A 24,915-nucleotide genomic window follows, 5' to 3' on the forward strand; every position below is an offset into this window, starting at 1 on the left:
GTGATGCCCTGCATAATTAGTCAAATTTTATGAATTTCGTACGAAATTCCGGCCCCCACTGCCGTAATATGGCAACAGTGGTAAATAAAAAATCATATGATGTTTTCAAATGGTTACGTAGCGCGCGAAGGAATATGGCGTTGCCAGATGGACAGAAGTTTTTCAATCCTTCTGGCAACAGCAGCAACAACCACCCACGCAAATTCTGCACCAAAACGACAATTGGCTTTCGACAACAAATGGATCACACAATACCACCCAAAGAATTCAAATGGACGCCTGGTAATTTGATTAATGAGAATTTCCGTGTTGGCAAAAACGGACACGTCTGCATAGTGCTCAATCGTAAAATACAGGTGCCCTCGCACGTGGTTAAGCTATTATGGAAGAATGGTAAAAAATATAAAATAAACCAAAACACAAATAAACGTTAAAGACTACTATTTACTATATGCAGCGACACTGCGTTGTGCCGTTGATGGCGGCAGTAATCATTGGCGTAATTTTGTCTTGGCCCAGGGAATACAGAAGCCGTCAAAAAGCGAGAAAATCATTGATATGGTTCATCTGGAGCCGTTAGATCTGATAACCGGCGATTTTGATTCAATAACGGAAGAAACTGTTGATTTTTTCAAAACAACGCCAAAGATACACACACCCGATCAAGATGCTACAGATTTTACCAAAGCTATAACAGTACTGCAGCCAGTGATGACGCAACGTAAGGTGCACGACATTGTAGTATTTCATGATTGTTCAGGCCGCTTAGATCAAGTGATGGCAAATCTAAATACACTCTACAAAATGCAAAAGGACAACTGCAATGTGTATTTGGTGAGTGGCAATTCCGTTACGTGGCTACTGCGACCTGGCAAGCATACCATACAAATCCCATTGGACCTAGTGACCAGCCAACGCTGGTGCTCCCTAATGCCCTTGGGCGGCACGGCACACAATGTGACCACAACTGGATTGAAATGGAACCTATGTATGATCTATCTATACATTAGCATATTGTGGTTAATTTTTTTGATACACTTACTTTCTTTGTAGATCATGCACAGATGGAATTTGGTGGGATGGTGAGCACATCAAATACGTATTCGACAGAGTTTGTACAAGTGGAAACGGACAGCAGTTTGATTTGGTCCATGGGCGCATACGATTTCGAGGAGAAAATGCGACCCAGCGTTAACAAACATTAATGAGAGCGAAACACAATTAGATACTTAAATATGTTATGGCTTAGATAAAAATTACGCTTATTGTTCTTGTTTCACGAAGTGACAAATAATATTTATTGTTTTATAAAGTAGCTACCGAGAACCGGGCATTGGCATTAATTGAAATCCACTGCTAGTGCCCGTCTTTTTACCCAGCCAACTGCTGGCCGTGCCAGCACCTCGTTTACCTGCTGCAGCAGCTCCACCTCGACTGCTTCTGGGCGCAGTCTTACCTCGCGCCGCTGCAGGAGATGCGCAGGCATTTGTTTTATAGCGTTTGGCAGTAGCAGCAGCAGAAGCGCCAGTGGCGCGACCACGCCATGCACGTTTGCGTTTACCACCACGTGCGGACGAAGCAGCGCTTCCCGAATGTTGTGAAGCAGCTGCAGCACCCCAGTCGTCAGTTCCCCAACCGGCGCTTGAACTTCTGGTCGGCACAGACGTTGGCTTAGGCGCAGAAGCAGCTGCTGTCTCCTCCGCCTCCATGTCGCGAAGAACTTGCAGACATTCCTTCTCGGTGGCATAGCCGGTAGTGATTTCTAATAGCTTTGCGCCATACTTGTCAAAATTAGCTTTTGTAACATGTGGTATGGCGCACATTTCTTGCTCATTGGTGGGTAGCTCTTCGGCCATAGCCTTGAGCGCCTGCATGTTCATAATGCTAGCCATGGTAACATTTCTTGCAGCCGCAATAGTACGACATAAATCGAGTAATTCCCCATAGCAGCGATCGTGCAGATGACGTAAATCGCTTTTACCCGCTGCATCGGATTCGTTAACGGTGGCCACAGACTTCGCTGGGCCGGCGTCTTTGCGTGTGAGAGCAAACTCAACTATTGGCGTGCCCTCCATTAACGCTGTTATATTGTTGCCCAGATAAAGGTATGCCTGCGGTATGTCCTTGGTAAAGATGAGGTCTTCCTTAAGATATCCCTTGATAACCATATGACGCAGCAATCGTTGAACATCGGATTTATCCCAATCCTTAAGCGCACCATGATGCACCGTCTTGTTATGGCCAAAGTCCACAATTTTCTTAATCATTGAACCCTTAAGCACATCCGCCAAATGTAGCAGCGTAAAACGCGAGCCACTGCAAAGATCGCGCACAGCACAGGCCACCTTGCGACACTGCTCCAGCACATTGACCTGCTTAAATTCGCGCTTCTTTAAGCAATTGTCACAAGCAGTGCGGCGGTTCTGTAGGCACTCCTCACTGGTAAAATGCTCACCAAAGTAATCTAGCTGCTGGGCACGCCGGCAATCGGTAATGTTCTCACAATAACCTACAATGCGATGCAGATTGTCAATGTGTATCTTTTTCACATGATATTGCAGCGCGCGATCACCTGCAGCAAAGATAGAATGAGTGTTAGTTTTTGATGACAGGATATGAATACGACGCTATACTTGCCATCCATCATTTTCTTGAGGCGTTGCATGTCACTGTAGTTGTAGTAGAGTATGCAATCAGCAATTTCGCCGTCGCGGCCAGCGCGACCCGCTTCCTGATAGTAGCCCTCAATGGACTTGGGCAGCGAGTAGTGGAGGACAAAACGCACATCGGGCTTATCAATACCCATTCCAAAGGCAATTGTGGCGCAGATGACACGCACCTTGTTCGTTATCCAATCCTTTTGACGCGACTCACGCATTGTATCTGTGAGGCCAGCATGATAGGCAGCGGCACGAATGCCTGCGGTGCACATTTTTTTGGCCACTTCATCGCACTCTTTACGCGACAAACAGTAAATAATACCGCTGGCTGTAGGAGGCCGTGTGCGTATAAAGCTGCTAATGTCCTCCAGCGTGGAGACACCTCTTTTGGGCAACACCTGATAGCGCAAATTGCTCCGATTGAAACTAGATAAAAACCATTTACAGCGCGTTAGATTTAGCTGTTGTAGTATGTCCTGCCGCACGCGTGGCGTTGCTGTCGCCGTCAATGCCATTGTGGGCACGTTGGGAAAACGTTTGCGTAATATGCCCAGCTTCTTGTAATCGGGTCTAAAGTCATGTCCCCACTGTGAAACGCAGTGCGCCTCATCGATAATAAAACGACTAATGTAACTATTTGCATTCAAGGCGTCCAGAGCGTCCTGAAAGCGCGGAGAGCTTGATATCTTCTCGGGAGTCACATACAACAATTTCAACAGCGGAGGATGACGCTCCAAGTCCCTATAAATACTAATGGCATCATCCACGGTTTGTTCACCAGACATGCTCTTCGCACAGATCTATAAGCAAAGTCAAGTTTGGAAATATACATATATGTATTTTTGCGGTTACGACTAACTTACATCGAGCGAGGACAGTTTGCTGACCTGATCAAAGATCAATGACTTGAGGGGACTGATTACGATTGTAACACCCTCAGTTAGTATAGCAGGTAGTTGATAGCAAAGCGACTTGCCGCCTCCAGTGGGCATTAGAACAAAACAATCGTTGCCCAGAAGTGCAGCATTAATAACTTGCAATTGATTGGGCCGAAAGCTTTTTAGGCCAAAACTAAAGCTAAGCGCCTGCATTAAACGTGTCGAATGCTCAAACCGCTGACCATCAAACTCGCCTGTGGTACCATCATTATGCACATTTGAATGGAAATTGCCCGTAATCTGTTGTGCACCAGTTGATGCTTTCTTGGAGATGGTGCTACTACTACTAGTTCCAGCTGCAAACTCATCAGTCAAGTCAATGCAAGTGACCGGTGTTGTTGATGTTGACGATGCCGACGCTGCCTGTGCATGTGCTTGCTCAAATAGCGCAGCATCATACTCTGGAAAACCATCATCATCCATTAAAGCTACCGTTGCAGCTTCCTCCGTCTTTTTAACAGCCTCAAAATCGGCATAGCTAAAATTATTGTACTCCGATTTGCGTCCCTTAAGCGCCGCTTGTTCTTCCTCTATTTGTCTCATGGTCTCTTCAAAGTCATCGTCAGACTCTACAAAAGGTGTTGCTGTTATGCCTACAGCTGCAGGCTTACTGTTCTGTTCTGTTGTGACGTAGAGTTCATCCTCATCTAGCAGCATACTATGCGCCAAATAATTATCTTCTTCTGAATTCTCCTCGTTAGGAATCAGATCATCCTCGTCCTCGGGCGCACCATTTTCGTAACTTTGTTTGGCAGTACACTCCTCAACTTGCAGTTCAGCTTGCAATTCTCGTTCTGACAGCTCCCCTTGTTCCTGTGTAGATGTGTCGCTACAATGTGACGCCATGACCACTTGCTTTTCCAACACTTTACTGCGCGCTTTGAACTTTTGCCGCATAACCTTTAATTTGAGAAAGGTATTGGCCTCGAAGCCTTCTATATCATTAAAATGCACCGCTGGTATTTGATCTATAATCTCACAATATTTTTCCATTAGCTCCACATATTTGGATCTGTACATGGCTATGTTGCTGCGCAGCTCTGACTCGTTTTGCTGCACAATATCAGTCTTGGTCAGGCTGATATCATATTGACCCATGTCACGCAGAAAATCTGCCAGTGTATTATCAAAGACAATCTTAAATTTCGGTTTTGTTGTTGCTATCGATGATGGAGACTGCTCTGTTGCAGTTGTTGTACTTAACGGCTCCAATTTTATTGATTTTTTTAATTGATCATCAGTCTTGGTACTGAAAGGATCTACATGAGGCACGGATCGTGCTATATCCTCAGCGCTGGCAGTACAGCTAGTTCTACTGTTGGAAAAACTAGTAGGAGCTGAAGATTTTTTTGTATTGGCCTGCGTTGAGGTAGCGGACAATGGCTCATCTTGAAGTGATTCTTGAAACGATTTTTCAAAGCTATCGCCTAATTCATTTGAAAATGTAAGCTCATTCTTGACAACTGGCTGTTTATCGCACGGCGACTCTTTTTTTATATGTTTCTTTACCATTGTATCAAAACTATCGTCAAAGTTGCTACTGGCGCTAGAAGTACTCAATTTTGGCGTTACAACCGGAGGTGTTAAAGACACCGTTTTGCGTGGTGAAGCCGACAACTTGTTTATGTGTCCATTTAGCTTTGATAATGTTGCCTGATAAGTGGAGTCTTGCTTTAGTATTTCATCAATATTATCAAAATTGACTTTTGTCCTTGTCGATGTTGTGGCAGTGCTCTTAACTGATGTAGCAAGAGGCGCAAGTGGCGACTGAAGTATGCTTTTAAAGCTATATCGCTTAATATTTGAATTGGCATGCCCTTCTTTATCCAGTGGCTGGTTTTTTGTTTGACTGGGAGCTGTGGCTGCAATTGAGCATTGACTCTGTGAGTTCTCCTCATCGGATGAGGACGAATCAAGATAAATTGGATTATAAAACTTTGCCTTGAGTGTTCTCGCCTCCAAAGCACCTAAAAGAAAAATACAATGTTAGTTGTTTATATTGTTAAATTACACGATTTTACTTTTTTTTGCAGCTCCGGTTTTTGTAGGCTGAGACGTTTTTTTTTTGCTATGGCTGTCGTCGTCCAGACCCAAAAAGGCGCTCATGGTTAGTTGTTTTCGGGACATCGCACACAATGTCAACAATCTGCACACTTTTTAACACTATTCGTATTATTAACAGAAACAAACTTAAATTAAAACTTAGTAACAATTTGTATACAACATAAAATGAGCGGTCGATTACATGTTGTTTTATCGCTTGTACAAGTTTTCGATACAATAATCGTAAGTGTTGCCAGATTCGGCAAGCTTCTCACATATCATAACAATTACAACTTTTGATATTCTAATTTCATTGTTCAATATTTGCAAATTTAACTTAAATGGTTAAATGTCGTTCGAACTTGCCACATTAAAAGAAAACTTATTTTTGCCTGTCTTACTGGTACAAGTTTTTACAAAGTATAATCAAAGTGGAGTTATACCGACTAAATGTATGTAAGATTTACGAGTAGTAAACATAGATACTGAACTAACTAACTAACTAACTACTAAGCCCTAACTTATTATTTTACAGCAGAGAGAGCAACACTTTTTAAGGACTTGACTGCCTTGCTGGGTGGAGATATTCTGACCCGAGCACTGCGAATTGTTGATGAATGGTACATAATAGTATACTACACCCCTGATCGTTTATGCCGTATCGTTGAATTCGCCAACAGACGCAACTCAGCACAAGTGGTGCGTATTTTGCCCGAAGTTAAGTATTGCAAGTGTGCGTGCTTTCAAGAAAACGTGCTGCAACTCCGGAACAGGGAGCCGCGCACAGAAGATAGAGAATCTGATACCGTTGACTGCTGCTCTTTTGTATGTGAACACATACTGGCCGCACAGTTGTATCTATTACTACAGAACGAACCACGTGAACAGGCTCTGACACTAGAGCAGTTTAAGTATTTTCGCGACGATATTTTTGAGGATTGATGCAGCATTCGAAGCAGTTATACGAGAAGGGTATCATAAAGAATCGCAAAATGCTAACCCAGTCACAGTATGCAGATTACAAGTTTGTTTGCCGCTTAGATCACATCAAAACATTTTACGCATCCATCAAGTCAATATGTTTCAGTGAGGTAAATTAAACAGATTATTTTAAATCTTAAGTATGAATGTTGAACTTTCTTTATAGTTTGGCACGCTGCAAGTGAGTGAGGATGGTTTATTGATTACAGTGGAGCAAGGAAAGTCGATACAAGCAACGCTGTTTATAGCTCCTGCCTTTTTTTCAGAATTTTACGTACAGGATTCTCCCAGCTTTAGCATTCAGATCAATGTGCTTGCCGAATGTTTAAGTCTCTTTGGGCTGGCAGATTGCAGCATTAAAATGATGTACAAGGGCGACGGGGCTCCATTACTTATTTTGCTAGAGCCGCACGATGACGAGGATGTGAGTACAGAGTGTGCCATTAGAACCACAAATGTGGAGGAGCCCATTGAGTATGAGCTGGATCCAAACAGTTCAAGCTTAAACACGTTATTTATGCGTGGGCCAGACTTTTCCAATATTATTCACGAGCTCGACAAAGCGGCAGAAGAATACGAGTTTACAATATCACCATTAGCACCACATTTCAAGATAGCTACCGTTGGTGTTATGCAGGCCGAATCAAGTGTCGAGGTCGCTAAAAGCAGTGATATGATTATATTATTCAATTGCCGTGAGACAACAGTGGCCCACTACAAAAGTCAGCAGATACGCATGACTAACAAAGCATTGCAGGTGGCTACCAAGGTGGCTATAAAAACTGATGCCAGCGGTCTGCTGGAGCTGCATTTCATGATGCAGTCGGAAAATGTTGAGGAGATGTACGTTCGTTTTTTTATTACACCACTGTTGGATAATAAATAAAATTCAAATATTTTTGATAAAAACTCTGGCAACACTGTTGGTTTTTCGCGCTCTGCTTTTTAATGATAAGATACGAATAACTGCTAATAACTAACTTATTTGTGCGGGTATATAGAACAATTACTGTTTAAAAAACATTGAAATAAGGGAGTTTTTTTCATTGGACAGTTTTTTATGTACATAAATTTAGGGCATATCACTATTGACAATTTTGCCGACCATTTTTGTTGTCATGCCATCAGCTGTGAGCCATGCATGTGTTTGTTGTGTGCTGTTCTTCCTCTTGCCACATCTTGGCTTGATTGTTCTATTGGCAAAGAGCGTGGTCGTCTCACAAAACGTAAAAAATTCATATTTATAATGCACACGTAAGTAATGCAATATTTAAACCACTTTGAATTGAAGGTAAGGAATAGTTTATTGTTTTATGCACAGGCATGAGCTTTTTAAAATACCAACGGATGACGACGAGCTTGCCGATATTGATGACGATATGGTAGTTGGTGTTATAGCTGAGATTGAGCAAGAAGTTCTAAACGAATCGGATAGCGACGACGACGAGTATGATTTGGTAGATATGGATGCACCAGAGCCGCATATTGATGGGCGCGGAAGCTCAAATGTAAGCAGTTGCAGCGATGACAGTTTTGATCCGAATGCCGTGGACTCTGACTCCGATGATTCTATGTACGATGCAGAGAAGACCGCCGATGGTGCAACGAATGCAAAGCGTCGCAAAGAACAAGTCACAAATGATGCAAACAGAGCTAGTGGCTCTGGTACCAGTGGTGGAGCTGCAGATCTTACACACTTGGACGAAGATGACGAAACTGATGAAACAGTGCGTGCCATTATAGCTGCCATTAAAAAACCCCGTAGTGCGCCACCTGAAATTAAGTTGGAGGATTTCATAACAGACATTTGTTTCCACCCGGAGCGCGACATTATTGCGTTGGCTACCATTATAGGCGATGTACATCTGTATGAGTATTCCAACAAGGAGAATAAGCTATTGCGCTCCATTGAGGTTCATGCTAAATCATGTCGTGATGTTGAATTCAGCGAGGATGGACGTAGTCTCATTACCTGCTCCAAAGACAAGTGTGTTATGGTCACGGACATGGAAACAGAAAAGCTGAAGAAACTGTACGAAACGGCTCACGATGATGCAATCAATAAGATACATGTTCTAGATGAGCGGCTGTTTGCTACTGGTGATGATGCCGGAACTGTTAAACTGTGGGACTTGCGCACCAAGGATGCAATTTTTGAGCTAAAGGAAGTCGAAGATCAAATTACACAAATACTGACCAACGATGAAAACAAGCTGTTGTTGGCCACTAGCGCCGATGGCTATCTCACCACTTATAATATTGGTGCTCGCAAATTGTATGTGCAATCGGAGCCCTATGAAGAAGAGCTAAATTGCATGGGCATTTATCGAGGTAGCTCCAAGTTGGTAGCAGGCACATCAAAGGGTCGATTATACACTTATAATTGGGGTTACTTTGGTTATCATTGTGACATGTATCCGGGTATAAAGAGTCCCATTAGCCTAATGGTGCCCATAACAGATCGCATAGCTTGTGTCGCTGGTGAAGATGGTAACATACGTGCCTGCCACATTGCGCCATATCGCAATTTGGGAGTTGTGGGCCAGCACAATATGCCCATTGAGTCCATGGATATTAGCAATAATGGCGAGCTGTTGGCCTCCTCGTCGCACAACAATGATGTACGTTTCTGGAATGTGAAATACTTTGAGGATTTTGCTGACATCAAATACAATGAGAAGCACAATGCCTACAAAGACAAGAGGCACAATTTGCCATCATCAAAGTGCACAAACGTGTCAGACTTTTTTGCAGATATGACTAAAGAGAATGATGATGATGACGACGACGATACAGCTGGTGGAGACATAAATGCAGCAATGTAACTTAAAATTTAATTTTAGGCATTATACGCAGATTATTGTTAAAACATTTCTTAACAAATTTTAGATTATAGAAATAAGTCTATAAAAGCTTACAAAATAAAGTTAGTATGTACCTTGGAAATATAGTCTTGCTATTTGCTTATAAACCCAGATGAAGAAAAAATTAGTGTAAATGCTTAACTTAAAGAAGGTGCACCCTGAGAAGCTATTTTAGGTTGAGTTGTACACTCTATTGGTTTGTTATTATATAATTTAGGTGACTACTCGGCCATCAAGCCTGGAACTTTGCCTACTTTTCACCATATTTCCTACACAACTATTACGTTTTAATAAGCCACTCTATATCTAATTAAGAATGTTTATTTTTGTTTTTTTTATTAAAGTTTTATTATAAATTTAACAGAATTAAACAAACGCTTATTATCAGTATCCACTATCTCCAATACATTGGCTTAGGTGTATTCCGAATCTTAAAATATAATCAAATATATTAAATATATATGTGTATATATGCAGATATATCCATGCAAGTGTCTCCAGTACACGTACCAACTCAAAATCAGTTATATATTTAAATTAAATCAAATAGGTATGGCACATAGCTAGCAGAAAAATAAACACATTTTAAATTGAATTATAAAACTGCGTTTGGGTAAAAAAAAATCTTAATTTTCGGATACCATAGTACTTTATAATTTGGTAATTAATTGTAAAATATGCGCTTACAATAACAATTGCAGTATACGGGGGACAGAGAGTAAATGTAACTGCGGGGAGGCGGTTTTTACATTAGTTTAAGAATACGTTGATACATACATGTACAATAGTATGTGTGTAATATGCGTTGTAATCACAAGAATTTGGTTTCACAAAACATGGACATAAATTTGTATACAAAGAGGAAAAAATATTTTAAATAGCTTATGTGTGTATATATGTATACAATATATGTTGAGATTGAGCCAAAGTTGTTTTGAGTTTTCAAAGATAAACGCAATGCATAAATTTTGCTTGGCCAGTTGGTGGGTTAACAATTACATCTGGCTGCACTAAAATAATTTTCTTTTCATTTCTTGCATTATTACTAATAAAAGAAATTCCTTTGTTGTTTTTTGTTGCGACGAACTCTACAAACTCTGTCTCCGTAAAAGCTGACTGGCGACGTTTACTTCTTTACATAAAGGATATGCCATGCATACAATGTCATAAAGCAGCAGTTCCAGCAGCCGTTGCAGCAGCGACACCACTTGAGCTCGGCACCAGTGCATCCTTTGCCATGTGCGTTTCGATGTCGACACGACAAATAGGGCAGTGTTTGTTTGTGACCAGCCACTGATCTACGCAGTCGGTATGAAAAAGATGCATGCAAGGCAAGCGACTGCATAGCATAAGGAAAACAAAAACAATACATATAGTAATGTTTGCTAAAATGTATAGGCCTTTACAACACTTACCGCACATCGTTTTCAATCTCAAAGAGCGACAGGCAGATGGCACACTTTTCGGCATCCTCGTCGCTTTCGCTAGGCCGACGAACGCGTCTATATTTATGCGGCAAAGTGTTGCGCTCAATAATCTCCTACAAATGTAACAAGCCGAAAGAAATTATTCTCAAATTATATGCAGAGGCCAAGCTGCAGAGTACGTACCAGCGTGGCACCACGATTCGGACGTGGTGGTCCAATTAGTATACGCGACGAGCCTAGTGACAGCGGTGTCGCCAGTCCAATTTCTAAATGCAGTGGTGAGTAATGATGGAACATATGATGATGCACTGCAGCACGTCGACGTTGCTGCTGTTGCTGCTGTTGATGTTGCGGTGGCGGCTGCGAAGGGTGCTGTTGTCCCTGATACTGCAGTCCTAAGTGGGGCGGTGGCGGCGGTAAAGGCTGATGTGCATCAATGGGCGCTGGCAGATCATCGGGCACGCCAGCAGCCGCTGAGCCAGATTGTTGCTGCACAACAGCATCATAGGTTGGATAATAGGCGGGATCAAGGCTGGACACAGGGCCATTGCGTGCATGCACACAATTGCAAATGCTGTGCAGATAGCGTGTACGCAGAGTGCTGGTCAAATTCAATGGATTCGATGATAGATCAATAGGCGTGGGCGTCATATGACGGCGATGCAGCTCCTGCATGCTCTGTTGACGATACCAAAGATTCTGATGCACTGGATATGGCGGCGCTGGTGTCAACGACGTAGCCACTATAGCGCTAGCTCGATGTGGTGGATGTATATGTGCATGCATTTGATTCTGCGGCGCAGGATGACCTTGATGCGGTTGCGGCTGATAATGCTGACGCTGATTGTTGTACGCCTCGGAACGACGCACATTAAATGGGGGTGAGCCACAATATGGCATGGTGCTGCGTCCGGAGTACATTTCCAGTGGAGGTGGTGGTGACACAGCGGCCGCCACCGTTACTATGGTAGACATCACAGGTGCTGCTGCAGCAGTGGGCACGGGTGGCGTGGCGCGCCGCAACATATTGATCGTTTGTGTGCGATGATAAACATCATCGACATTGTTATTGCTCTCGATATTGGCTAGCGGCGAGCTGCTGCTTGGCACATTGCTCAGTGAGATGAGATCGTGAAAGGATTGCGCTTGTGCCGCAGCCACTGTCGCTGCTACAGCAGCAGCATTCATGGCGCCGCTAAGCGAGCTGCGACTGCTGCCGTTGGCATTGCTAAGACCGCCTTGGTAATGTGGATTTGGTGGCACCGGCGAGTAGCTTCCACCGCTGCTGCGAGTGGCGGGCAACGCTGTTATAGTATAATGCGGAACATAATACGGCTGATAGCGATGGTAGTAAGCAGCCGGACTGCTGCGTCCACTTGGTAGCTCAGGCGGCGACTGTTGTGGTGTCGGGGCTGGTGCCGCGTTTGCTGCAACATTTGTGGCCGTGTGGTTGCCGCGTGGCACACGCCAATAGTTAACTGTGCTGCTGCGTGGCGATTGAGCTTGTGGTGGAGGCGGCGGCGCTGCCGAAAAATGCCAAATGGGTGGCGGTGTTATGGGTTGGAAGTAGCGCTGAGAGTGAGCCGTTATCACACCGTCCATATGTGGGTACACAGCATCCATCAGATCACGGAAAGAATTAAGCGGCGCCTGCGCCGCATTATGATCATAGGTGCTATAATTGTGATCGCTGATGGACGCGCGATCTGGCAATCCGCCGCTGTAAAATGCAAACGAGGTTCCAGCGGCCGGGCGACGACGTCGATTATCGTATTCACTGGCAGAACTGGGACGTGGAAGCATGTTTATATTGCCAGCAGCGCGACTATTCGCCAAGGGTTGCTCGCGGCGACGTTGAGCTTGTTGTTGCTGTAACTGTTGTTGCTCCTGTTGTTGCAACTGCTGCTGCTGTTGTTGTTGTTGCTGCTGCTGTTGTTGTTGCTGCTGCTGCTGCTGTTGTTGCAACTGCTGGTGCTGCTGCTGCAGTGCCGCTTCATTACTGCCACCAAAACCATCATCGTCCGACGTTAGATCTATAGAAAGTATTGGCTCGCGTGTAGAATGCACAAAGACAACATCATCATCCTCGCCATTTGAATCTGATGACCAATCATCTAGCTGCAAATCAGGTGCAGTTAAAACCGCATTGGCATGCGTTGCTCGTCTGCCTGTTGAGGTGGAGCGGGTGACAGTCGATTGCTGCTGCTGTGGCGCTGATGACCTGGTTTCAACTTCACGTGGTCTACCCACGTATGTAATTACACAAGAACCACTGCTTGATGGTTGCTGCCGATGCTGCTTTTGTTGTTGCTGCTGTTGTTGTTGCTGCTGTTGTTGTTGCTGTTGCTGTTGCTGTTGTGCAGATGCCTAAAAATAAATATAATTTGTTATATACAATTTTGCACATATTGTTGGAAACATTTAAACCCAAAATGTTCTTTTTTAATAACGAACTTCCTGTTTGTTTTTTTTTTCTTTTTTTTTTGACAAAGCCAACTAATCTAACAAGCTTTAAAAATAGTTGTAATTAATATAAATGTTTTAGGTACAAACCTTTTAAGATTATTAATTAATTTTATGCATTTTTATATTTAATTGTTATATTTGCCGAGCTTAATAAGTAATATATTAATATAATATATTGATTGCTACGCTCAAAAATATATATTGTTAAAAAATACCCAACACATTATTTAAAGTATGTGGTAGGGATTTAGACATTTACTGCAATTTGACAAATAATTGCGCTCACCTCACGTTCCCGATTACCGCTTGTGCTCGCCAGCTCAGCATATGTGCGATGTTGATGGCGTCCCGGCTCGAATGCATAAAAATTGGTTGGGGATAGATTCGAAATGCTGCGCATGCTTGGCGATGAATCCAGGCGCGGCAATTTACTCACCGGCTGACCAGCACAATTGCTGCTACTGCCAGGGATGGCCTCATCCATGGAACGTACACGTGCACGCGTGCGTACAATACCGCTGCCCAACCCAGCATTAAAACGAGCTTTAAGCAACGCTGCCGAACGCTGTTGCCGGTGTTGCTGCTGTTGTTGTTGCTCCGCTACGTTAATGTTGCCATTGTCTATGCTCAAACGATGCACGCCACAAAGCTCACGAGCCCCGTAGTCTAAGCTACAAGTGGTGTGCGTAGCGGTGCTACAAGATGCAGACGTTGGACCGACATGCGTATAATTATTATCGCTGTTCGTTTCGGCATATAAATCGCTAATATAGCCGCGACTATTATAATAAGTATGATCAGCATGACGAGCATCCAAAGCATCGCCGTGCGTGCGTAGATCCCAGCCGTCATCGTGGCTATTATCGCCAATAGGTTCCAGTTCGTAAATGCTGTTGCTGCTGCTATTGGCATTGTTGCTTCTGCTGCTGCTGCTGCTGTTGTTGTTGTGGCGTCTAGGTCGATATGCGTGATATGCTTGCTGCTGTTGCTGCTGCTGCTGCTGAGCCTGTGCGCTAGTACTAGGCGTGGCATCTAGATCAATAACCGCTGCGCTTGAACTGGTGCTGGAAGCATCAGCAACCGCTGCTCCTGTTGATGTTGCTGCGTTGCGTGTGCGATTTTGTTGTTTCTTCTTTTGCGGCGCCGCCGATGTTGTAGTGGTTGTATTGGTGGTGCGCGTATTTGCAAACTGCACATGTTCTGTGTCTGATGCACTCGATGTCACATCATCGTAGCCAGTGACATTCTGATTTGTAGACATCACTTGATTATTATTATTATTGCTGCTGCTGGCTTCAAATGAGCTGCTATTGTTACTTGCATTGGACCTTAATAGTGCAAAAAGCGGCATCTCATAGGTTCCGATTGAGGCATCCACAGCATGATCATCCATAGCTGCGGGCCAAATTCCTCTAGATGGTTGTGCTTGTTCCTCTTGCTCCTCTTCCTGCAACTGTTGATCCGCTGCATAGGCATGCATAGCGTTGTCAGTTTCAGTCTTATGTTGCTTACGATTTGGAATGAACTGCGCCGCAGTTGCGCTAACGCTACTACTATTGCTGCTGCTGCTGCTGCTACTGTTTAATGCAGCTGATAGTGTGGGCGTGGCAGCAGTTGTTGACGAAGAGAGCTCAAAGAACTGTGTTGGCGCCGCGCCGGCATTATTATCACTTGACTGTGTGGAATGCACATGCTCCATTGACGGCGTCATCGCCCGTGGGCAGTGACATACTTCCCGTATAGCATTACATTTGTTGCATTTGCTGGCATGAGGCGCTGGCTCTGCATATGCCTCGCGATGTGTGGATCTTGGTGCTGACTGATACTCAAACATGGGCACGTAGCCGGTGCCCTCCGTGCCAGCCGACTCCACACTGTGATTGTGATTCTGACTGCTAGCTGTGGTTTGCTGTGCCAATATGGCATTTGATCTTTGCAAAAATTCATGCGTCAATTGCATATAACTTGTGGACTGCGTCTCGCGTGCTGTGGGTTCAAAGTACACCGTGTACGGTAAGCGCTCTGCAATAGTTTAAATATATTTAGTTATATATACATACATATATAAAGCTCCATTCATTTGTACTTACGTCGCTCTCGCTCAGCTGCAACCTGCAGCATTACATCAGAGTAACCCTGATGCTGATTTCGATGTTGTTCCTGCATATGTCTATGTCTGAGCTCATCTTGTTCATTTTCCATTCTGTTATTACTTTTTTTTTTTTTAGTTTTTTTTTGTTTTTTTTACTGTTAAAGAGAAACACAAATGAGAAAAATTATTAATATGTCTATACGATCACATAAATATTTACGAGTACATTGATACAATTTTTAATATATTGTTGATTATGACGCCTACTATCTTAATACCGTATATTCGCAAGTCTTGCCATTAAGTCAAATAAATAAACATATTGGGCAATGTTTACCATAAGTTTGGGCAAGTGCCTTGCTAATTTTGCCTAAATTTTGCGTGTGACATTTGTTCAAAAATTTACAAATTACTACGAGATAATTCTTATGTTTTAAGCTCGCTTAATATGCCTATGAACTTAAGCAACAACTGCACAAAATATTTATATTTTTCTGATAAGGTAAGCCATAGAATTGTCACAGAACAGCTGTGAATATGTTGAGAGCAAATTACATATTTACATACCTGCAGCCCGAAGACCTTAGTTGAAAATTGGTAAAACTGTTAATTTTTGCAGAACCCAGACATATCGTTTTATGTTTATATGCAACACACTTATGTCTAAATTGCATGGGCAGTGCTTGAATTAAATAAACCCCTTTTTACTCAGTCTCAAAGCACTGTAGAAATTAGAGAACAGCACAAAAATATAAACGTCGTACGAAAAATGCACACACATATATATATATAACGGCAACGAGTATTATCTACAATATCCGAACGAGTTACAAGTAACACAACTAATGAGCGAGTATCATCTGCAATAACATTGTGCGGCTGCAATAAGTGCAAGCGAGAAACGCTGACTTTAGATTTTTTCTGTCAAAATGGCTTTTTGTTTGTCATAGCAGACACTTACTTATCAATAATCTACGTTTAAGCAGCCGTTAATCAAATAAAAATTCTCTCTAAATTTAAAAAATGTAATTTTATTTTTTGACAGTACATAATATAAAAATTAAAATGGAATTACGCCAGCTGAGTCAAACTCACCATGCACAATTCAAATTTGTGTAATCGATTTTTGTTCGTTCCAGCTGAACTACTCGAATGGAACCGATTCGGAACAAAACGACACAGCTCTAAATGTTAATGATAACAACAACCCTACATTCCGCAAGCATGAAAATCTAAAAGTTGAAGTATTTGTTTATAATAAAAGTGCCCACATACTACACGCAACAAATTTACTGCAATTATATGGTATATACTTATTTATGTACACACATACAATTTAGAAAACGACACGTATGCTCTAGCATAGCACCTGCTCAAGGGGTGTGGTTTTAGCTATGCCTGGAAATTGTTAAGTGAACTTAAAAAATGATTGTTAAAGAAAAATAAAAGGCGTTCTTTGCCTTTGAAGTGCACAAGAACAATATGATTGAGCGCTGTTGGGCGATCTAATTACGTATGCAGACCACAAGGCAGCGCGCTTTATTAATTGACGAACCATTTTTATGCAAATTAGATGAGACGATCTGCTGTATTTTTTTATATTTTTTTTAGGTTTTTTTTTTTTTGTGGGCAGGTGGCCAAAGTGGTTCTGCTTGCTATTGTGTACAACAACAAGTATAGCGGGATCAACAACAAAATGTTTTTTTCATTTGGTTTGCGTTTTGTGCGTTCATTTCGTAGATTTTGGCAAGCTTTTCTGCGGACAATCAAAACTCGGAAGCAGCAACAGCCGTCCAACCGAGCCACAGACAGTTCTACTTTGACCGGCAATGTGCAGTTTTAGTAAGCGTAAGCTTACATGATGATGTCCCGGCTCGCTGATTACTTTGTAATTGTTGGCTACGATAACGACAAAGAAAGTGAGTGCCAATGAATTTACATAGTACATATGAATATGCAAGCGATATTGTATGTAAATGCTTTTTCGTGCCTTTTGTAGAAACTTCAGGCAATGTTAGCGGCCAGCCTGTATGTGGCAAAATTGTGCAACGTTTTCCGGAGAAAGACTGGCCTGACACACCTTTTATTGAAGGCATTGAGTGGGTGAGTGTGCCTAAATTAGTAAGCCACACTGTCTAAACATAGAACAAACTCATTTGGGGTGTTCATTTTTAATTTTAGTTCTGTCAACCACTCGGCTGGAATTTATCATGCGAAAAACATGAGCCCAAATTTTTCATCTCTGTGCTAACAGACATTGATGCGAATAAGCATTATTGTGCCTGCCTAAGTTTTCATGAAACATTGGCCATAACACAAACACGTAGCGTTGATGATGAAGATGAAACGATTGGCAGCAACAGAGGAGGAGCTGGATCAGGAGGCGGTTTGCTGGGCACAGCTGCGACAAACGTTGAGCCCAACACACACCATAGCATTATGTACGCGCCTAAGTGCTTGGTACTCATCTCGCGCCTGGATTGTGCAGATACATTTAAGGTTAGCTTAAGTTTGTTTCATATAGAATTGTAATTTTATATTTATGTACTCACAGAACTGTCTGGGCACCATCTATACGGTATACATAGAGAACTTGCCATATGCTATGGAGAATCTGATAGGCAACATACTCGGTTGTATACAGGTGCCGCCAGCGGGAGGTCCACAAGTGCGCTTTTCAATTGGCGCCGGTGATAAGCAGTCGCTGCAGCCGCCGCAGAGTTCTTCGTTGCCCATGACTGGCAGCGGGGTTTACTTTTTGTTCAAGCAGCTGGGCATTAAGAATGTGCTCATATTGCTCTGCGCTGTGATGACAGAAAATAAGATACTCTTTCACTCCAAGTGCTATTGGCACTTGACGGACAGCTGTAGAGCGCTTGTGGCGCTCATGTATCCATTTCGTTATACACATGTTTATATACCCATATTGCCGGCGCCGCTAACTGAGGTACTGTCAACGCCCACACCATTTATTATGGGCATACATAGCTCACTGCAAACGGAAATAACTGAACTGCTGGATGTGATTGTTGTGGATTTGGATGGTGGTCTGGTAACCATTCCGGATGCACTGACACCACCAGTGCCTATCTTTCCATCACCCCTGTGGGAGCAAACGCAGGAACAGCTAAGCATGATATTGTTTCCTAATTTGGCGCAGGCGGATTTAGCATTTCCGCATATTATGCGACCCTCGAGTACGTTGACCAAGACCGAGGCTCAAATTGACAAAGAGCTGCGTGCCATATTTATGCGTCTATTCGCACAGCTGCTGCAAGGATATCGCTCTTGTCTTACCATTATACGCATACATCCGAAAACAGTCATAACGTTTCACAAGGCTGGCTTTCTTGGTGCTCGCGATTTAATCGAGAGCGAGTTTCTGTTTCGTGTGCTAGACAGCATGTTCTTCACCACGTTTGTTAATGAGCGAGGTCCACCCTGGCGCTCAGCCGATGCCTGGGATGAGCTGTACAGCTCCATGAACGAGTTGCTGAAGACGGAGGCGAAAAATCGAAATCTCGTAAGTATCTACATCAATAAAATATTTAAACTGGGGGTTTTCATAAATAGTTTAATTTATTAGAAATTTAATTTATTAGAATAAATTGTGAATTAAGATATTTTTAACTTTACATCAAATTCGAAACCCGATTTTGGGTGAGTTTTTGTCGTTTCAAAGAATTGTTGGTCTAATGCAATTTTGGTTGTGCAATGGTTACTAATAATAAATTCCTTAAACAGATACTCACACATATCCAGGAGCTGGGACGGACACTCTATGAGAACGAAGCATCTCATGCACATACGACCTACGCACAGAAAGTGTTACGGCCGCCAGATGGCGCTTTTCAGCGCATACACCAGCCTCCATTTCCACGCATCAGCACTGAGAAGGTGGAGCTCATTATACAGGATGGCATACGCAAAAATGCGCAATCGCAACGGTTTAATGTGACGCGAAATCAGCCGCGTATAATACCTATGGGACCACGTCTGCCTGAGGCTTTGGATGTGCGTCCAAGCACGGTGCACAATTCAGCGCGACGCCTGGAGGTGCTGCGCACCTGTGTCTGCTACATATTTGAGAATCGCATTGCGGATGCCCGTAAGCTGCTGCCAGCTGTGATGCGTACACTAAAGCATCGCGATGCACGCATTTTACTCTGCCGTGAGCTCTTTGGCTATGTGCATGGTAACAAGGCGGTCCTGGATCATCAGCAGTTTGATCTTGTGGTGCGTTTCATGAACAAAGCTCTGGCGAACTCCTCGGGCGTGGATGAATATACAGTGGCTGCCGCATTGTTACCCATGTCAACAATATTTTGCCGAAAGCTTTCCATGGGCGTTGTGCAGTTCGCATATACGGAAATACAGGATCATGTTATATGGAAAAATTTGCAGTTTTGGGAATCGACATTCTTTCAGGATGTCCAAGCGCAAATTAAGGCGCTCTATTTGTTGCAAAGACGCCAAAACGAGCATAACAAGGAGGCCAACTGTGTGCTGGATGAAGTGCCATTAGAGGAGCCAACGGCGTTGGAAATTACTGCCGAACAATTGCGTAAAAGTCCCAGCATTGAGGAGGAGAAAAAAGCAGAGCTGGCCAAATCAGAGGAATCAACGCTTTATAGTCAAGCCATACATTTTGCCAATCGCATGGTCTCACTGTTAATACCGCTGGACGTCAATGTTGATGCGGCCAGCAAACCTAAACCAACATTTCGACTGGATGAAAACCAAAGCGTTTCCAATAGGTAATTGCACCCCACCTAAATTCATTACGGTTATTACTATTTCTCTTATATTTTGCAATTCCACAGTATTATGGGCTCCCACAGTCTAAGCGAACATTCCGATGAGGGCTTTGAAGAAAACGATGCGTTGGAAATTGGCGTTGCCGTAGGCAAGACCATCTCACGTTTTATTGATTGCGTTTGTACGGAGGGTGGCGTTACCTCGGAGCACATACGTAATTTGCATGATATGGTGCCAGGTGTAGTGCACATGCATATTGAATCTCTGGAGCCCGTTTATTTGGAAGCAAAACGGCATCCGCATGTGCAAAAACCGAAAATACAAACTCCTTGCTTGCTGCCGGGTGAGGAGCTAGCAACGGATCATTTGCGTTGCTTTCTTATCCCAGATGGACGCGAAGATGATACCCAGTGCTTGATACCAGCTGAGGGTGCGCTATTCTTGACCAATTATCGCATTGTGTTTAAGGGTTCGCCCTGCGATCCGCTCTACTCCGAGCAGACTATAGTGCGCGCCTTTCCCATCGCCTCGCTGCTGAAGGAGAAAAAGATTTCCATGCTTTATTTATCGCATCTGGATCAGACGTTGCCGGAGGGACTGCAGCTGCGCTCAAGCTGCTTTCAGCTGCTGAAAATTGCATTCGATCCCGAGGTGACTTTGGAGCAAATTGAAACACTTCGCAAAACGCTTAGCAAGGCGCGACATCCGTTCGATGAGTTCGAATACTTTGCTTTTCAATCCTACGGCACCATGTTGCAGGGTGTAGCACCATTAAAAACTAAGGAGAAGTATTCCACGCTCAAGGGTTTTGCCAAAAAGACGCTAATGCGCACCGCCAAGAAGGCGGGCTTCAAGCAAAAACAGCAAACAAAACGAAAGTTGGTAACGGACTATGAGCTGGGCAACGGTGGCGGCAGCGCTGATGCTTTAGAAACACGCTCAATGGACGACGAGCTCGAGGATATGGACGAATTTGAGACGCAACAAAATGAGACCCTGCCACGCCTACTGACGACCAAGGACATTGAGCGCATGCGCGAACGTAGCTATGTGCGCGACTGGAAACGGGTGGGATTCGATGCAGATGCGCAGCGTGGATTTCGCATTAGCAATGCTAACACCAATTATGCCACCTGTCGCACTTATCCGGCCATTATAGTGGCTCCCGCGCAATGCAGCGATGCGGCTATGACCCATTTAGGTCGCTGTTTCAAGGGGCAACGCATACCGCTGCCCACTTGGCGTCACAATAATGGTTCGCTGCTCATACGGGGCGCTCAACCAAATAGCAAATCTGTTATAGGAATGATTAAAAATACCACAGGCGCCAATACCATAGCACATCATGATGTTCAACATTATCCGGAACAGGATAAATATTTCATGGCCTTGATCAATACAATGCCCAAGTTGCAGCCACTAGACGCTTTGAATCAATACTCGGGCATGAATCTATCCATGAGCTCATTGCTGGGACATGGCTCTGCTGCCGAGGAGCATCAGTCCCTTACACCGGAATTAATGCGTAAGCAACGTTCCAATTTGAGCGTCAGCGATGCTCACAAGTCCAGCAATGCTGGCAACAAAAGCAGCACCATGAAAGGCACGAGCAGCAGCTCGGCAAATGCTTTTCGCAAGATGCGACTCTACGCCTTAGGTGAGTGCATCATAGTAAAGTTTTCAGCTTAATTATTAACGCTTTTGATTTGCAGGTGAAAAATCTCAGGGTAAGTCGAACTTGAATGGTGATTTCTGCGCCGACTTCATACCTGTGGATTATCCGGACATACGACAATCGCGAACAGCATTTAAGAAACTAATTCGCGCCTGCATGCCGTCGCACAACTCCAACGAAGCAGATGGTCAAAGCTTTGCCAAAATGGTGGAGCAATCAGATTGGCTGCAGCAGATCTCAACGCTATTGCAGTTATCAGGCGCTGTGGTCGACTTGATAGACTTGCAGGAGAGCAGCGTAATGCTATCCCTTGAGGATGGGTCCGATGTGACGGCACAGCTTTCGTCCATTGCACAGCTTTGCCTAGATCCGTACTATCGTAGCTTGGATGGTTTTCGTGTGCTCATTGAAAAGGAGTGGCTAGCATTTGGCCATCGTTTTGCCCATCGCAGCAATTTGAAGCCATCGCATGCAAGCACAAATATTGCGTTTGCACCCACATTTTTACAATTTTTGGATGTGGTCTATCAACTGCAACGTCAATTTCCAATGGCTTTTGAGTTTAATGATTTTTATCTTCGTTTTCTGGCCTACCATGTGGTCTCCTGTCGCTTTCGTACTTTTTTATTTGACTGTGAGCTGGAGCGTTACGATTCGGGCATTGCCGCCATGGAGGACAAACGGGGCTCTATGAGTGCCAAACATATGTTTGCTGGCAGTGTGAGTGGTGGCGGCGGTAGCGCTGCTGGCGGATCGGATGATGAGTGTAATGTGTATCCGCTGGATATGCGCAGTTCTCGTACACCCACACATCTAAATCGCATTGGACATTCAATTTTTGATTATATCGAGCGACAGCACAGCAAGTCGCCAATTTTTTATAACTTTTTGTATTCTACTGAAAAGGATTTGGTGTTGCGTCCACAGCATAGCGTGGCCGCCCTGGATTTATGGAACTTCTATACAAATGAGGAGCTAGCCCAAGGGCCGCCTTATGATTTGGAGGTAACAAATGTGGATGACGAAATCGATTTGTCCGAGATACGTGGCAAGCGAATGTTCATAAGTGCCGGCTATGATAACATTGAGCGTTGCAATCCGAATGCGTATGTATGCCTGCTAAGTGAAGTGAAGCAAGCGGAAACGGAACGGGGACACTTGCCACAAAAATGGCAGCAAGTCTGGAACAATCTGGTAGTGCCACCCATGGAACCCATGTCGCGCAAGACCTCGCTTAGCAGCATGCTGGTGCAGACGCACCAGCACAAGCGTTCCACACTTGAGATAATTATGAAGGGTCGTCTGGCTGGCTACCAGGAGAAGTTCTTTCATCCACATCGCTTTGAAAAGCATCCATATACCACGCCCACCAATTGCAATCATTGCACCAAGCTGCTTTGGGGACCCGTTGGCTATCGTTGTATGGATTGCGGTAATTCGTATCATGAGAAGTGCACCGAGCTCTCTATGAAAAACTGCACCAAGTACAAGGCCATCGATGGCACAGTGGGGCCCCAAAATGTAAATATATCGCAAGGAGATACAGCCAGCATTGCGTCCAGTGCTGCTACGACAGCGCGCACCTCCAGTCATCATTTCTATAATCAATTCAGCAGCAATGTTGCTGAAAATCGCACACATGAAGGGTAAGCTACTTATTTAATTGACTAAGACTAAGGATACAAAGTTAGGCTTTGTCCATTCAACACATATGCTGAAATTTTGATTTACATTTATAGTCACCTCTACAAGCGTGGGGCTTTGCTCAAAGGCTGGAAACAGCGCTGGTTTGTTCTTGATTCAATTAAACATCAGCTACGTTACTATGACACTTCGGAGGATACAGCGCCCAAGGGAATTATAGGTGCATACTTTTTCTTTTAATATTAAAAATTTATTAATACTTATGCAAATTTTAACTGCTTGCAGAGCTGGCTGAGGTGCAGTCAGTGACAGCTGCGCAGCCCGCACAAATCGGCACAAAGCGTGTTGATGAAAAAGGTTTCTTTGATGTGAGTTGCCCGTCACACAATAAAGATCAAATCATTTTTAATTTAAAATTATCCTTTATGTTCGCAGCTTAAGACATCTAAGCGCACCTATAACTTTTATGCGGTCAATGCGAATCTCGCACAGGAATGGACTGAAAAATTGCAAGCCTGCTTGCAGTAAATCTAGATAACCATTGCAGTAGTTGCCTCATTTACACATACAGAAAAATTAATTACAAATTATCGTGGACTCGATTTTGTGACTTTGGTTTGAGTGAGGAGTATAAGGAAACAAGGATCACTATGCTTTCTGCTCATTGTATGCTGAATACTTTTGTTTTGTTGTAGGGCAATCGATTAATGTTGTTATTATTATTACTATTATTATTTTCTATGTGAGCGAGAGTATTTATTTGAAACCGCGTATATTACTCCGAATTTGTAGCGCTGTCTGTATTATTTATAATAACATACATATTTTTACATTTATACATAGATTGATTTAGTGTCAAAAGTTGTTCATTAACACTCGCATAATGCATAAAATACTTGAATACACTTAGCTAAAATAAAGCTAAACGAATTACATAACATAACAAATATATAAATGGAATGCTCGAAGAAACGTAAATGTAAATGAAACTAAAATATCATGTGATTATATGAATAATGCTGATCTGGTTAGTTGATGGACGAAAGATAAACTTATGAAAAGGGGAACCAGAACAGAAATTTTTATACACATTTTATATATGTAGATATATACATACTTATGAGAACCTATATCCATATACATACATATACTTTTAGTTAAAATACCAAAGATAATTCCACCTTTGTTGCGCAATTAAAATGCATTTCTTAATTTCTTCCTTTTGAATTAATGTTTAATCAATAAATAAACAACTTTCTTTATTTATACACCATGTTAATTATATATATATATAACTGTAGATATGAACATTAAGTATTTTTACTTATTAACGTCATTTATTTGTATTTTTTCTATTTATGCTACAA

At 43.1% G+C, this 24,915-nt stretch overlaps 6 protein-coding genes and 1 long non-coding RNA gene across 8 annotated transcripts; 5 read left to right on the plus strand and 2 right to left on the minus strand.

The window, feature by feature from the left end:
* The first annotated feature begins 20 nt into the window (after positions 1–20).
* LOC108604304 (thiamin pyrophosphokinase 1) lies at positions 21–1,283 on the plus strand. The gene is made up of 3 exons (XM_017993722.2): positions 21–393; positions 458–988; positions 1,054–1,283. Exons 1-3 carry the CDS (start codon positions 30–32, stop codon positions 1,203–1,205), a joined length of 1,047 nt encoding a protein of 348 aa, XP_017849211.1. The 5' UTR covers positions 21–29; the 3' UTR covers positions 1,206–1,283.
* A 15-nt stretch (positions 1,284–1,298) lies between these two features.
* Positions 1,299–5,814, minus strand: LOC108604303 (Bloom syndrome protein homolog). The gene is made up of 4 exons (XM_017993721.1): positions 5,620–5,814; positions 3,524–5,565; positions 2,638–3,460; positions 1,299–2,572 (listed from the first exon to the last, which is right to left on the minus strand). Exons 1-4 carry the CDS (start codon positions 5,723–5,725, stop codon positions 1,317–1,319), a joined length of 4,227 nt encoding a protein of 1,408 aa, XP_017849210.1. The 5' UTR covers positions 5,726–5,814; the 3' UTR covers positions 1,299–1,316.
* A 204-nt stretch (positions 5,815–6,018) lies between these two features.
* LOC117134850 lies at positions 6,019–6,395 on the plus strand. The gene is made up of 3 exons (XR_004458880.1): positions 6,019–6,093; positions 6,180–6,261; positions 6,322–6,395. It is a non-coding gene; the product is annotated as an uncharacterized LOC117134850 (long non-coding RNA).
* A 92-nt stretch (positions 6,396–6,487) lies between these two features.
* On the plus strand, positions 6,488–7,508 carry LOC108601495 (cell cycle checkpoint protein RAD1). Its single transcript, XM_017989393.2, has 2 exons — positions 6,488–6,732; positions 6,789–7,508. Exons 1-2 carry the CDS (start codon positions 6,583–6,585, stop codon positions 7,506–7,508), a joined length of 870 nt encoding a protein of 289 aa, XP_017844882.1. The 5' UTR covers positions 6,488–6,582.
* A 265-nt stretch (positions 7,509–7,773) lies between these two features.
* LOC108602000 (WD repeat-containing protein 55 homolog) lies at positions 7,774–9,761 on the plus strand. 2 transcript variants are annotated; one of them, XM_017990000.2, is made up of 2 exons: positions 7,774–7,876; positions 7,944–9,761. In XM_017990000.2, the coding sequence occupies exons 1-2, from the start codon at positions 7,869–7,871 to the stop codon at positions 9,445–9,447; spliced, it is 1,512 nt and encodes a 503-aa protein (XP_017845489.1). In that variant the 5' UTR covers positions 7,774–7,868; the 3' UTR covers positions 9,448–9,761. The 2 variants fall into 2 exon arrangements, with proteins under 2 accessions (XP_017845489.1, XP_017845490.1); XM_017990001.2 differs by lacking the exon at positions 7,774–7,876 and having other exon boundaries at positions 7,936–9,761.
* A 335-nt stretch (positions 9,762–10,096) lies between these two features.
* LOC108603254 (dual specificity protein kinase splA) lies at positions 10,097–15,632 on the minus strand. Its single transcript, XM_017991893.2, has 5 exons — positions 15,470–15,632; positions 13,666–15,401; positions 11,097–13,280; positions 10,902–11,026; positions 10,097–10,825 (listed from the first exon to the last, which is right to left on the minus strand). The coding sequence occupies exons 1-5, from the start codon at positions 15,579–15,581 to the stop codon at positions 10,651–10,653; spliced, it is 4,332 nt and encodes a 1,443-aa protein (XP_017847382.1). The 5' UTR covers positions 15,582–15,632; the 3' UTR covers positions 10,097–10,650.
* Positions 15,633–16,566: 934 nt separating this feature from the next.
* LOC108603253 (myotubularin-related protein 13) lies at positions 16,567–24,759 on the plus strand. The gene is made up of 11 exons (XM_017991892.2): positions 16,567–16,776; positions 17,212–17,390; positions 17,471–17,574; positions 17,653–17,970; positions 18,026–18,994; positions 19,216–20,228; positions 20,295–21,886; positions 21,942–23,550; positions 23,644–23,768; positions 23,834–23,916; positions 23,984–24,759. The coding sequence occupies exons 2-11, from the start codon at positions 17,330–17,332 to the stop codon at positions 24,074–24,076; spliced, it is 5,967 nt and encodes a 1,988-aa protein (XP_017847381.1). The 5' UTR covers positions 16,567–16,776; positions 17,212–17,329; the 3' UTR covers positions 24,077–24,759.
* The last annotated feature ends 156 nt before the right edge of the window (positions 24,760–24,915 follow it).

This window comes from Drosophila busckii, chromosome 3R, assembly GCF_011750605.1.
Source record: "Drosophila busckii strain San Diego stock center, stock number 13000-0081.31 chromosome 3R, ASM1175060v1, whole genome shotgun sequence".
Taxonomy (NCBI): Eukaryota; Metazoa; Arthropoda; class Insecta; order Diptera; family Drosophilidae; genus Drosophila; species Drosophila busckii.

Bases quoted from the DNA above. Each gene is read 5' to 3' on its own strand.
- LOC108604304 (XM_017993722.2), top strand. From the start codon at position 30: ATGAATTTCGTACGAAATTCCGGCCCCCACTGCCGTAATATGGCAACA. The intron at 394-457 runs GTAAAAAATATA...TACTATATGCAG, and splicing joins TAAGCTATTATGGAAGAATG to CGACACTGCGTTGTGCCGTT. The intron at 989-1,053 runs GTATGATCTATC...CTTTCTTTGTAG, and splicing joins TGGATTGAAATGGAACCTAT to ATCATGCACAGATGGAATTT.
- LOC108604303 (XM_017993721.1), bottom strand. From the start codon at position 5,725: ATGTCCCGAAAACAACTAACCATGAGCGCCTTTTTGGGTCTGGACGAC. The intron at 3,461-3,523 runs GTAAGTTAGTCG...CTTTGCTTATAG, and splicing joins GCAAACTGTCCTCGCTCGAT to ATCTGTGCGAAGAGCATGTC. The intron at 2,573-2,637 runs GCAAGTATAGCG...TCTTTGCTGCAG, and splicing joins CCTCAAGAAAATGATGGATG to GTGATCGCGCGCTGCAATAT.
- LOC108601495 (XM_017989393.2), top strand. From the start codon at position 6,583: ATGCAGCATTCGAAGCAGTTATACGAGAAGGGTATCATAAAGAATCGC. The intron at 6,733-6,788 runs GTAAATTAAACA...CTTTCTTTATAG, and splicing joins AGTCAATATGTTTCAGTGAG to TTTGGCACGCTGCAAGTGAG.
- LOC108603254 (XM_017991893.2), bottom strand. From the start codon at position 15,581: ATGGAAAATGAACAAGATGAGCTCAGACATAGACATATGCAGGAACAA. The intron at 13,281-13,665 runs GTGAGCGCAATT...ATTTATTTTTAG, and splicing joins GCGGTAATCGGGAACGTGAG to GCATCTGCACAACAGCAACA. The intron at 11,027-11,096 runs GTACGTACTCTG...TTACATTTGTAG, and splicing joins CGAATCGTGGTGCCACGCTG to GAGATTATTGAGCGCAACAC.
- LOC108603253 (XM_017991892.2), top strand. From the start codon at position 17,330: ATGATGATGTCCCGGCTCGCTGATTACTTTGTAATTGTTGGCTACGAT. The intron at 23,551-23,643 runs GTAAGCTACTTA...TTACATTTATAG, and splicing joins GAAAATCGCACACATGAAGG to TCACCTCTACAAGCGTGGGG. The intron at 23,769-23,833 runs GTGCATACTTTT...AACTGCTTGCAG, and splicing joins AGCGCCCAAGGGAATTATAG to AGCTGGCTGAGGTGCAGTCA.